The 11,611-nt window shown below is 49.3% G+C and overlaps 5 protein-coding genes across 5 annotated transcripts; 3 read left to right on the top strand and 2 right to left on the bottom strand.

The window, feature by feature from the left end:
* Nucleotides 1–1,242: 1,242 nt before the first annotated feature.
* Nucleotides 1,243–2,491, top strand: P174DRAFT_446582 (mitochondrial carrier; the record flags this gene model as incomplete). Its single annotated transcript, XM_024828603.1, has 4 exons — nucleotides 1,243–1,826; nucleotides 1,886–2,102; nucleotides 2,135–2,186; nucleotides 2,460–2,491. Exons 1-4 carry the CDS (start codon nucleotides 1,453–1,455, stop codon nucleotides 2,489–2,491), a joined length of 675 nt encoding a protein of 224 aa, XP_024676801.1. The 5' UTR covers nucleotides 1,243–1,452.
* Nucleotides 2,492–3,088: 597 nt separating this feature from the next.
* On the bottom strand, nucleotides 3,089–3,606 carry P174DRAFT_516632 (SRPBCC family protein; the record flags this gene model as incomplete). The annotated part of the gene is made up of 3 exons (XM_024832363.1): nucleotides 3,511–3,606; nucleotides 3,321–3,469; nucleotides 3,089–3,256 (listed from the first exon to the last, which is right to left on the bottom strand). The coding sequence occupies exons 1-3, from the start codon at nucleotides 3,584–3,586 to the stop codon at nucleotides 3,089–3,091; spliced, it is 393 nt and encodes a 130-aa protein (XP_024676800.1). The 5' UTR covers nucleotides 3,587–3,606.
* Nucleotides 3,607–4,197: 591 nt separating this feature from the next.
* On the bottom strand, nucleotides 4,198–5,451 carry P174DRAFT_426187 (alpha/beta fold hydrolase; the record flags this gene model as incomplete). The annotated part of the gene is made up of 2 exons (XM_024825362.1): nucleotides 4,198–4,725; nucleotides 5,251–5,451. The coding sequence occupies 2 exons, from the start codon at nucleotides 5,449–5,451 to the stop codon at nucleotides 4,198–4,200; spliced, it is 729 nt and encodes a 242-aa protein (XP_024676799.1).
* A 639-nt stretch (nucleotides 5,452–6,090) lies between these two features.
* On the top strand, nucleotides 6,091–8,527 carry P174DRAFT_516631 (alkaline phosphatase-like protein; the record flags this gene model as incomplete). The annotated part of the gene is made up of 11 exons (XM_024832362.1): nucleotides 6,091–6,107; nucleotides 6,164–6,195; nucleotides 6,851–6,929; nucleotides 6,985–7,429; nucleotides 7,554–7,636; nucleotides 7,708–7,828; nucleotides 7,900–7,961; nucleotides 8,002–8,131; nucleotides 8,161–8,250; nucleotides 8,289–8,292; nucleotides 8,316–8,527. The coding sequence occupies 11 exons, from the start codon at nucleotides 6,091–6,093 to the stop codon at nucleotides 8,525–8,527; spliced, it is 1,275 nt and encodes a 424-aa protein (XP_024676798.1).
* A 321-nt stretch (nucleotides 8,528–8,848) lies between these two features.
* Nucleotides 8,849–10,326, top strand: P174DRAFT_446579 (uncharacterized protein; the record flags this gene model as incomplete). Its single annotated transcript, XM_024828602.1, has 4 exons — nucleotides 8,849–9,053; nucleotides 9,189–9,274; nucleotides 9,345–9,647; nucleotides 9,719–10,326. Coding segments are annotated over 4 exons (1,137 nt in total), but the record flags the coding sequence as incomplete, so codon positions are not given.
* Between the last annotated feature and the right edge of the window lie 1,285 nt (nucleotides 10,327–11,611).

The following is an 11,611-nucleotide window of genomic DNA, read 5'->3' as shown; positions in this document are numbered from 1 at the left end:
CTCTGTTGATTATCATCGGGTTCCAACGCCACCATCTCCGCATTCCCGCGATGAGGATGGTTTTGAACGACAAGTGCCGCTTTCCATCACACGAGAGTACGCTTGGGAACAACAACAACTTCCCCTGGATTTGAAGACATTCAGTAGCACTATTGGCATATACATGCATGGTTCCCTCAATCTCAATCGGCCTCGGCTGGGCATTCAATCAGGCACTAGCGCCACGACGCGTTTCGCACATGTTTTATCGCAGATCCGGACGGCTCAGCGCAACCCATGCAAGCCATTATGCGGTGGCCGCAAGCCTACTTTGAAGCCGTCAAGGTTGCAGACAAAGTCGCCGCTAAGGAAGGCTTCAAGGATCTCGAAGATTACAAGTACGATTTGGCAAAGGGTGACACTCTAAAGGTCGTCGACTTCCATTGGCGGCCCACTGATCACCTTCCTATCATTGCTTACCATCGCCTTGTCGGCGATGGCTGGACAACTGAACATCTCTTCGTCGAGGCCGGTCTAGGACCTCTTGAGACCCTGTTGAGGGCTTAACCTACTACCTAAATCTAGTAAGGTGGAAAACCTCGGCAAGGTCTTGACTATGCTTTTCATCACTTCTCATCGACCATCAAATTTACTACCCCAAGGCTATCGTCGTTAGGTGAGTTAGGACGATTAAATTGGTCAGGAGAGTATATGGCTAGAAATAGAGGAATCTCTTCTTAAGTGTGGTTAGCGCGCGTTTGATATTCATTATATAGATAGTGTTGAGGAGCTCATCAAGGTCTTGATTTATATGGTGATCTATACATAGAATCCAAAACCTTTGCCCTTGCCTTAACTTACCCGAGGCCTTGCTGAACTGGCTGCCAGTCGCAGGTCAGAGCTTTCTAGATCTGGCCGGTTGATACGGGAAGAGGGGCACCCGTCTTGTAAGATCTCTAGTCTCCTACAGTCCTAAAGCGCGTCCGTGAGCGCGGTCACCTTTAAATACAATCGGAAACCAACGAAAAGAGCCTTAAAACGCCAAAAACGCCGGTCACCTCAAACGCCTGGTCGCTCTTCCCCCTAGTTCTGACTCTGACCGCAGTCGCAAGCTGCTCAACAAGTTGCTCCTCAAATTTTTACTCCCGCATTTTTCCAGATCAGAAACACACCTGTTCCTCTTCCATCCCCAGTCCTTCGTGTCGCGCGCATCCACCACCGCCGCAATGGCTGCGTCTCACACTGTTGTGGCCCCGGCCGCCCCCGAGAAGAAGCTTGAGGGCCTCAGCCTGTACTCTCGGTTCGCTTTTGCCGGTGCCGTCTGCTGTTCTGTCACCCATGGTGCCTTCACTCCAGTTGATGTGTATGCTTATCCATCGGCTTCGGCTCTAGTGCCCAATGTTCGCGACTTACTGACACTCCCACAGTGTCAAGACTAGGATCCAGCTCGATCCTGCCACCTACAACCGTGGTATGATTGGCGGTTTCCGTCAAGTCATTCAAAACGAGGGCGCTGGCGCTCTCTTGACCGGCATCGGGCCAACCTTCGCCGGTTACTTCATGCAGGGAGCTTTTAAATTCGGTGGTTATGAGTTTTTTAAGCAGCGATCTATCAACGTTCTTGGTCTCGAAACGGCCCGTCAGAACCGTACTGCCGTTTACTCTGTCTCGGCCGCCTCCGCCGAGTTCTTCGCCTCTATCGCTCTCTGTCCTCTCGAGGCTACACGTATCCGTCTTGTCTCTCAACCTGGCTTCGCAAATGGTCTGATCGGTGGTTTCGGCAAGATTTTCAAGAACGAGGGCATTGGTGCTTTCTACCGTGGTTTCGGTCCTATCCTCTTGAAGCAGTACGTTTCATGGTCTTGACGTACGATTAGAAACTCAACAATAAGCTGATATGATACAGGGTGCCCTACACAGTGACCAAGTTTGTGGTTTATGAAAAGGTCGCCGAGGCTGTTTTTGCTCGTCTTGACAAGTCCAAGCTGTCCAACAGCGCCCAGACTGGTGTTAACTTGGGATCCGGTCTCATTGCCGGTTTCGCTGCTGCCATTGTCTCTCAGCCCGCTGATACCATGTTGTCCAAGATCAACAAGACCAAGGGTCTCCCCGGTGAGAGCACCGTTTCCCGTCTCATTCAAGGATTGCTGGCGAGCTGGGTCTTCGTGGATCCTTCGCTGGCCTTCCTACTCGTCTGTTCATGATCGGTGTGTCTCACTGCTGGGCAATTCGCCATCTACGGTGACATCAAGAAGGCTCTGGGTCAGTCCGCTTACTTTCTTAATTTCCCCCGATCAAGGCTGACTTTGTTCCTTGAGTGCCACCAATGGTGTTGAGATCGCCAAGTAACGACCCATTGAATTTCAACATTCACATGGCTTAGAGAGAGATAGACGTGACTACAATAGACTGTATATATTTGTCCTTTACATTAATGCGCTCCTCATAAGGCTGTTCTCATTGTGCTACTATTTCTACAGTTTCTTATGCTCTAGAAATCCGTGTAAGATGATTACTGATCACTCTGTCGCAGCGCAGAGACAATAGTGTCGTATGTTGATTTATGGGCAACAATAGGTCCATATGCAGTAAAAAAGGCCGACCTTAAGCGACAAAAGCAAATATATAGGAGGGATTTAACATAGTCATGCAGAATGAACTCATCCTGCGTTTTACATAAGATGCCAGAAATCTTGCTTATCAGGTCCAGTCATCCATGGCCAATCATTCACCAGGATTCAATGAGGACATTACAGCCTTATTATCACCTCTATAATGTTGGCCTCTCCCTAGGATCACCAACTCAGATCTATGCTCGGCCAACCCCACCGGATGTGTGGAGACCTGGTTTGACATACATCAGAGAGCTCGTCATCTAGGCCACAGAAAATGGCGTGTTTCTATAGGGAAAGGCGGCATCTTTACCGGTCACTAAAGCATAACTTTAGATATCATGCTTACAACTATTCCAGATATAGTTTCAAGCTTATAGGGATCTTCTCTCGAAATTCTTTGTGGTTTCTTAGATTTTCTAAGCAATCATAACATTGTCCTTGTGCTACTAAATCGGGCAAATATATTTCCCTATTGAAGAGTTCTCAGGAATGATTCAATACTCAAGCAAATCAAATCTCCCCTTTTTGAGCGAGCTCCGCATGGCACTAATTGTACCCTCAACAGCCCCCTTGCTCATCATCTTTTCCCTCTCCCTCATCACAGCCAGTTCCTCCTCCGAAGCGCCTGGGTGCCTCCACTCAAAAACATAGGTCATATACAGCTCCCCTCGGCACCTTCACTGACAATGTTACTGATGTTACTCCCATCCGGTTGAAAAAATCGACCCGGGAGTCTTTGTGGGCCGTCACCGTCTCCTTGACTTTCCGCTGGTCTTGACGAAAAACCACTTCGCGGATGGTGACGGGATTTCCAGCTTCATCAACAGATTCACTGAGGACTGAGGTTGACTGAATGCCGGCTGGAACGAATGTCTCTGCGGAGCGGATCTTGAGAGTAAGCCATTCCAGATCTGACTGCGGGTGAGGATTGGATTGGCACCGCGAGGATTTATGGGAGCAGTGAAAGCGACATTGTTTGTTGGGATGACCATTTTGAGAGGATGTAATCTTACTTAACGAGATGGATAGCCGTTCTGATGAAGCCTAAGGTAGCCAGTCTATATAGGCACTCAATACCCCGCTGTAATCATAATCATAGTTAACTATCCCTTCGTGGCTTACAAAGCTCCCGGTGTTTCGGACCGCGAGTGCTGACACGCTGAGTAAGGTAAGCATGCACGGCCCCATCAGCCTTGAAATTTGTCAATCTTAATATTATTGTTAGTTACCGGTGGTCAAAATTAAATGGTCTAATTTGGGCATCCACTGATAGATTAGGGCTAAGCAGCCTCAGACCGATGAACAAAAAGGATGACGTCCACTCCAATGTCAAAGAAAACCTGGTGATATGGAGACAACTTAGTGAGGCCCATTTGAATTCACCGTGTTACTTTATATGAACAGGGCTAGTTGATAATTATACTCTGCCTAGTATACCTTCCATAGCTGGACAGTGGACTAGCAAGGTTGGCAGTAAATAGTTGAGTAAACATGCTATCCCTAATACTTGCAAACCACCAAGAATGCATAGGAAAACACATGATCTAGATTCCATGATATCGTCTGCAGTACAGGGGCTTAACTAGAGGCCCCAACAAAACTATCAATCAATCTCTCCATTTCTTCTGGTGCCTCTGTCGGACAGGAAAAGTGGGCCACGCTCTTGAGAAGCACCAGCCGGGAATTTGGCATATTGTCGACCATTAGGCTGCACACCCTGTTCCACCGGAACAGTACGGTCATCCTCTCCATAAATAATCAGAGTAGGGACGGTAATCCGGTTGTATCCATCGCCAATGTCATAGGACACCAGGCAGCTTGCATTGTTGCGGCGGCCATGCGCAGGCCACTTTGCAGCTTCCAGGGCAATCGACCGATCAAGCCCCATGATAGTGTAGAAGTCGACGCATTTTGACAGCTCATCAACTCCTGCGGTGAGCCCCTCATATGGGAAAAACTGTTTCGCACTCTTGCCATCATAATAGGTTGCAGTGTAGATGATTTTGGAGACTCTGGTCGGATTCCTCAGATAATAAGCCGAGGCGATATTGCCGCCCATGGAATGAGTGACCAGGGTAACCGGCTCATTGATCTTGGCAGCCTTTAGCACGGCGTCGAGGTCTGCAGCGTGCTGGGAATGTTATATGTTTCCGGAGATTCAGGCTTCGATGACCGTCCATATCCACGAAGTCGTGCGCAATGCACCGGTACTTGGCGCTCAGCGAGCAATCAACGGTTGCCACAAACTGGCAATGCCCATATAGCCGGAGACGAGTACCAGTATCGGGCCGGTGCTTCCGTGCACTTAATAGTAGATCTCTCGGGCATCGTTGGTTGTAGCGAAGGCCATATTGTAGGTGAAGATTGTTGTATGGAATTTTAGGGAGTGGAGAGGAGACTTGAAGGATAGCTAAGGTATTTGATTAAGCTGGTTGTTGTATGATAAGCATACAGGAGAACAGTGCGCATTTATATATCATGCCCAGACCAGAGATATTCATTAAGCATTTTTCAATTTTTCAGCATGACAAATCTGGGACAGATCTACAAAAGGATTCTGAAGCACACGCCACTAAGCCCACCGATCTGTGAGATGAAGCCGGAACAGGTTATGATGTGGGCCTGATGGGATACTGAGAAACCCTAACAAAGTTACCAAATGGGCACCTTGGGTCGGAAACGAATAGAAAGAAGGACGGAACATGGCCGATTGAGGCGGATCTGGAACCACTCGACGATAGAAACGGCGAATCTCGTTTAAGATGGAGATCCCGAATAGATCAAGGAACTTCAGATGTTTGTTCCGCATGGCCGATTTGCCTATGATCTTGCCTCGCAGCTCATCTTTCTTGCTCATTATGCAGCCGTCAATCTTTACTCGCAATTATTCTCTCAGCTCCGAATATTCCTTACACCATGATGTTCATGCTCTTTGAAACAAGTCAAACAGATCGCCTTGATCTATCTCAATGCCAATGACCGCCTTGCGCCATTGTCGACCACACTAAGGATATCAGGGACAGATATATCTATAGTGTTCATAATAAGGAGAGTGAATGAATGAATGGAGGGAGCAGCTTGGAGATTTTCGTTGGTAAACTGCTGCCTTTAAGCATGACCCCAACTTTGCCAATGTTTCTTTGATTCCCGTCTTACCATGATATCCACATCTATACCGTCCCCTCTGAGCGATTGAATAACTTGGAATCAGACCGTCATCATGGCTCACTTCGCCGGTCCCATTGTCTGACGGTCTGACCGGGACAGCTGACTACCCTCTCATATCGAGTCATACTGGTACACCGAAGTTAATCCTTCGTATAATTGCCCTGGTCAAGAGACCAGTGGCGTCTTGGTCATCTGGGTCCACGGGAAGGATTAATTACCCTGCCTAGACTCCTAGAGAGCTTATTAGTATGTTGTGAATCACAAGAAGAGCATGCTAGTTGCTACCTACAGCACTCGGCTTCTCCTGTGATCATCATCTAGATTGACCATGGAAATGAGTTATAGGTCTCCAGACTGAGAAACGTGGTCTCTGCATGCATCCCCAGCACATTTCCGCAGAGCCTCTGCAGCCACAGCTGCATCCCAGTCTGGGGTCTGTCTGTACCGTGCGGAGGGGATCAGTCTGTTCGGACCCGAGCTAGTTTCCATTTCTGAATGCTTACCCGTCAAGCATATACTAGGCATTCGGCCAATCATTCTACACCAAAAATAGCCCAAACTTCGACCAAGCCAGACCCACCAATTTCGGCAGGTGGCGGGACAGTGGCATGAGTCCATGATTATGATTGACGGGACATGCAGTCGGATCAGAACGGCGCCCCCACTATATCGCCGACCCGGCAGCACGGCCAACAGGAGGGGGATAAGCACTAGGATTCCCTGGCATTCCGATGAATAATTGAGTTCTGCGAGGATTGGCCGGGGGTTACACTTGGATGTGATATGATTGTATTGTTGTTGGGTATAGATAGCTTAGAACGACTGGAGACAAATGCCATTCTCAATATAGTTTTTCTTCACCATGCAGAAAAAACATTATTTTCCGTAATCTGCCTTTCTCCCCATCAGCGGTCGCGTTTTCTGCTCGCAGCCCCTGTCTTTTTGTCCACCTCGCTCGATCAGAAGATGCACACGGCCAAGGTAGCGGCCGGTTCAGTGAATCTCTCCAAGTCGGCGTCGTTATCGACAGCGGTCGCCAATCACACCCATTCTTCGCCTGTGTTCTCAATCTAAGCTCAATTCTCCAGTCGCCTTGGTTGCAGTGGAATATCTGCCGTTGTCAGAAGTCAACCAACCTTACCTCTCACTGAATATCGGCGTGCTTCTGTCTATGGGTGACACCTGGCCCATTGCTGGCAGCTCCATGCAACTCATCCGGGAGATCGTCATGGAAATACAAGCTGCGGCTGCAGCAGGCAGGGTACGATACTTACTACACCGGCAAGCTGATGAAACGCCCACTCGGTCGACAACTACGACAGTCTGCATGTCTCCGGCTTCAATGGATCGGATTTCGTCCTGGATCCATATACCTACGACTACATGAATGCACGTATCAGCGCAACCATGATCCGCCTGTCAGTTACCTCGGTAGACACACGACCGAAGTTCTCCGGGAGAAAGCCATGGGGTTCTTGGAAGACGCTTTAGACGGCGAGCGGCCATTCTTCCTGGCTGTCGCACCCATCGTCCCGCATTCCAACATGAACGGGACGTATGGAGGAGGTGCCGGGCCCATGTGGATGGATGAGCCTATCCCGGAGGACCGCACAAACATCTGTTCCCGGACGCCAAGGTCCGCGGACTCCCTAATTCATCCTAAGAAGGTGAGTTAGAGTTGATTCCTAACTGACAGAGTTACTGACAAGTAGCCAACGGCGGTAAGCTGGATCCATGATCTCCCCTATCGAACCAGACTGTCGTCGACTACAACGATCACTACTACGGCAGCGGCTGCGCGCACTCCAGGGAGTTGACGAGCTGGTAGATCAGCTCATCACCCGGTTAGAGCAAAGCGACAAGCTCGAGAACACGTACATCATCTCACCTCCAACAACGGCTTCCACGTCGGACAACACCGCCTTCCCCCCGGCAAGACCTGCAGTTTTGATGAGGATATCCGCGTGCCGTTCTTCATTCGTAGCCCTGGTATCCCCGAGGGCGCGCAGCAGGATATCGTCACGACGCATATCGATGTTGCCACCCACGTTGTTCAGGCTAGCTGGGTTGCCTCTCCGCGATGATTTCGATGGGACCAGCAATGCGGATTGCTGATGCAACAGGGACGCTCCATGAGCATGTAGCGGTTGAGTACTGGGGACAGGCTATGTTGGAGGGTGGCATTTCGAATCTTGATATGTACCCTTCTTCAAGCTAGGATGTGGTCTGATTTACATAGGAATCCCGACGGTTCCAAATACACCTACAAGGCGGTGCGAATCCTTAGTAATGAGTACAGCCTCTACTACTCGGTCTGGTGCAACAACGAGCATGAGCTCTACGATCCCACGCGTGTCTTCCATTCCATGGTATCGTTGAAGAAGGCTAATGAACGCAGACTGACCCGTATCAAATCAACAATCTCCACCCCAGCGCACGGAAGGGCCAGGCAGATAAGCATCGCATCATGGGCTTTGACATTACCCAAGTGATCTCCAGACTTGACGCCTTCTCCTCGTCCTCAAGTCGTGTCAGGGGAAGACCTGCGTCAAGCCATGGGACGTGTGCTTCATCCGGATGGGTCCGTTCACAATCTACTGGATGCTTTGGATCACAAGTATGATGCTTTCTACCGTGACCAGTTCAAAGTCTCCTTTGATCGATGTGAATATGGTTATGTTATTGACGCTGAGGGCCGCAGACTGCGCTGGCGTACAGGAATGGGTATGCCTTGGAGGCGTGGGTTTAGTAGGCTAGATATCTAATAAATCTGACGGGGAGACGATGGTTCTGTGGGCTTTGATTTGTTCCTCAGCGGGTTTCTAGAGATAGACTGAAATAGCCACGATCCCTTCATTAGCTCTATTACAGGATCAGCTTAGACTCTCGTATTTCAAGTTAGCAATTGCAACGCATCCACCAACCAGGACTAGCTAGTGCCTCGTATTCTGCGTTGGTTCGTGGGATTTACTTGGCGCATTACGATCGACACATATCTTTCTTAGTAATATTAGCGCAGTTAAAACCCACATTTTTACCTTCCCCTCACTTGTCTGTCTGGCGTTTGTTACAGCTGACAACACAGTGATAATGGGAAAATCACCTTCTACTGCAACATATGCGGTGGGCCACTGTCCTGCTATGATCTCCGCAAGGCTTCCACGGCTTGTGGAAGCGAGGACCTCAGCCTCTGCTACGATGATGACTGTGACTGCGGAGGCTGGCTCCGAGACCAGAAGCTGAAGACGAGGAGGGATGGAGAAGATGGGGACGAGAACTCTTCCGCCGCGTGTTGAACAATGATTAGTGTTATGCGCATCCTCAGGGTGACTAACAGCGGGGATTTGGTATCTGAGAAGGATATCTTGGTATGTTAACAATCCACATGAGAATATTATCCTGACTGTTGCTAGTGGCTGGAGGAAGTGAGAATGCTGCGTCCTAGGGGTTCCCAGAGTAACAAGCATAATGAAATGCAGGATGATGACGATGCGTACTATATCACTGAAAATGTAAGTCATTAAAAGTTCAGCTGTAGAGGTGCCCATCGTCATGTCAGTGCCTGTGACTGATGAACCCAAGGGCAGCTATGATCCGTGGTATGGACTGGAGGTTCCTGGCGAGAACACAGGGAGTAGCGATGGAAGGCTGTGGGCGAATATAGATGGCTTCTTTCTGCATGATACCTGCTGGCAGATGCTTCAACTTGTACATCAAACTGTGAATCCGAGTTCGCCACCATTACAGCCGCGCGGGGTGTATCTCGCTATGCAGGCTCGACTAGGGGATGACATGGAGAAATCCATCGACTGGGAGGACAGTAGAGTCTATGGTGGTACGGAAGACTTTCAATCGCAAGAGTGGGAAGCAGAGCCAGGGTATGAGGTAAGTTGACCTAAATTATGTTGTTTAAAGGCGAACTCCCTTGTATCAGAGTATTAGCTGACGCCTTTCAGTGGTTAGTCGTGGACCCTTTGAAGCCAGTCGACATCTCTGAGCTCATCTCCGCCTCAAAGAGTTCAAACCCAGGCTCCACAAATGCAATTGTATACGGGGGTGCACTAAAATTGTCGGCTGTAGATCCATTTTCAAGTCTACCATGGGATGTCCGTTATAGGATTCTGCAAATGCTTCCCTCGCCATCCATCATCGATCTAGTCATTGCCAGTGCCGTATTTCGTGGAGCTGCCCGTGACCTGCCTGATCACTTTTGGAGATTACGTCTGGCCTACGATTGTCCATTGATTGACCAAGACTCACTTCGACAGAACATTGCTCAAGCAGGCGGGCAGGCTAACTACAAGGATCTCATTCGTCTAATCAAGGCAGCTGCAGCAAGGCCAGAAGACGGAATGAACGAAGACCGGGATACCTGGTTAAACCTCAGAAATCGCCATCGGATCTGGACCTGCTGTGAGGTTATCCTCGGGAAGTTGGAGAAGGAAGCAAAATCGTGTGTCCCATTCAGCCAGAGTGCGAATCTGGCGAGATCCGACTAACCTCCACCAGGGAAACCCTCAACAGACTCTGAAGCTCATCCACTTCAGTCTAGTGAACTCGCCAGCATATGTGGTGTGACTGTGTATTTGGGATCAAAGGCCTTCATTGTTGGAATAGAATGGCATGTAGGAGAAATGTCCGGTAGCTGTCGCCCAGGACAATAAGCAAAATGAAGTTGATAGGCGCGTCAACGTTGGATACTTCAATCACGGCTCCTTGAGGTGCCACATTCCCGACTATCGCCCTGGTAGATGTTAATCAAGACCGCTGCAGGCATGCAGTCTTGGATCATGTGAGCCAAACGGACGGGCGGAGTCACACCGTCAAGCGGGACATAGACAGCGCCAATCTTGATGATCGCATTTTGGTAAACGGCGACTTTAGAGCTAGCAGTGACGATGCGATGCTGTTAAGTTGCCTCGAAAGCTCCCTTTAAGTGATAGTGTTCATCCAGGTCATTTTAAAGGCAGGACCTTGCATCGAGTCAGGTTTGGCAATACAGAGGTTCTTAATTGTTGTTTACCCACCATGACCCCCGCGATAGCCTTTGACAACAAGGATCGCCTGAACTTCCATTTGCTATTCACTGGATCGTTTGGCCGATCAGCAAATTCCCGCAGGATGTCTTCGTAGCTGTTTGCAAAAATCCGGGCTGCGTCGGCATTATAGAGAGATTTTTTGAATGTTGAGGACGATCTTTGTGTCCGCGTCATCATCTGCTGCTGTGTTGGTAATGATTATAAAAGCAATATTGTAGGGGAGCTCGGCCTGGTCCTTAGCCGTCATCTCGCAGTCGCAGTCCAAGAACTCATGTCTGCTCTCAATGCTCGTCTCCGCGAAACTTATAAATGCCTGAGCTAGTGATGATGACCTCAAGAGAGATCGCATTGGAGAGAGCCCAGAGGCTCTTTTCCTGTGAGTTGACTATGGCATCTGCAAAGAACTGTGATGGTAGCGCCTTTACGTGAGGAGACAGCATTTTTAAGAATGGGCTAATTCCAGTCCACATGCCTTTGTCTTGATGATAGCTGTTGGCAAAGCTGATGCAAACTTCCTCTATACTCAGCCAGCGGAAGAGTAAAACCTTGAAAGCTGTCAGGTGAAAGTGGAGTGGCGTGGACCTATACTTGTGGTTGACTTGCCGGATCCTGCTTGCGAGCTTGCTGTCAATATGCAACTCGCATTCTGAAGCCTGGTGCGAGAGCTATATCTCGTGAGAGGACGGCCTCCGGGATGCTGCTTCAATGGAGGGGAAGCGCTCTGGGATTTGTGGCAAACTCGCGTCGCCTGAATATCATTGCGTTTTGTCCATTTGCCTGAATTGTGCTCTCCATCCAACTGATTGGAAT

This window comes from Aspergillus novofumigatus (genome assembly GCF_002847465.1).
Source record: "Aspergillus novofumigatus IBT 16806 chromosome Unknown P174scaffold_41, whole genome shotgun sequence".
NCBI classification, from domain to species: Eukaryota; Fungi; Ascomycota; class Eurotiomycetes; order Eurotiales; family Aspergillaceae; genus Aspergillus; species Aspergillus novofumigatus.
The sequence above is the reverse complement of the archived record's forward strand: the minus strand, read 5'-3'. Positions and strand labels throughout refer to the sequence as shown.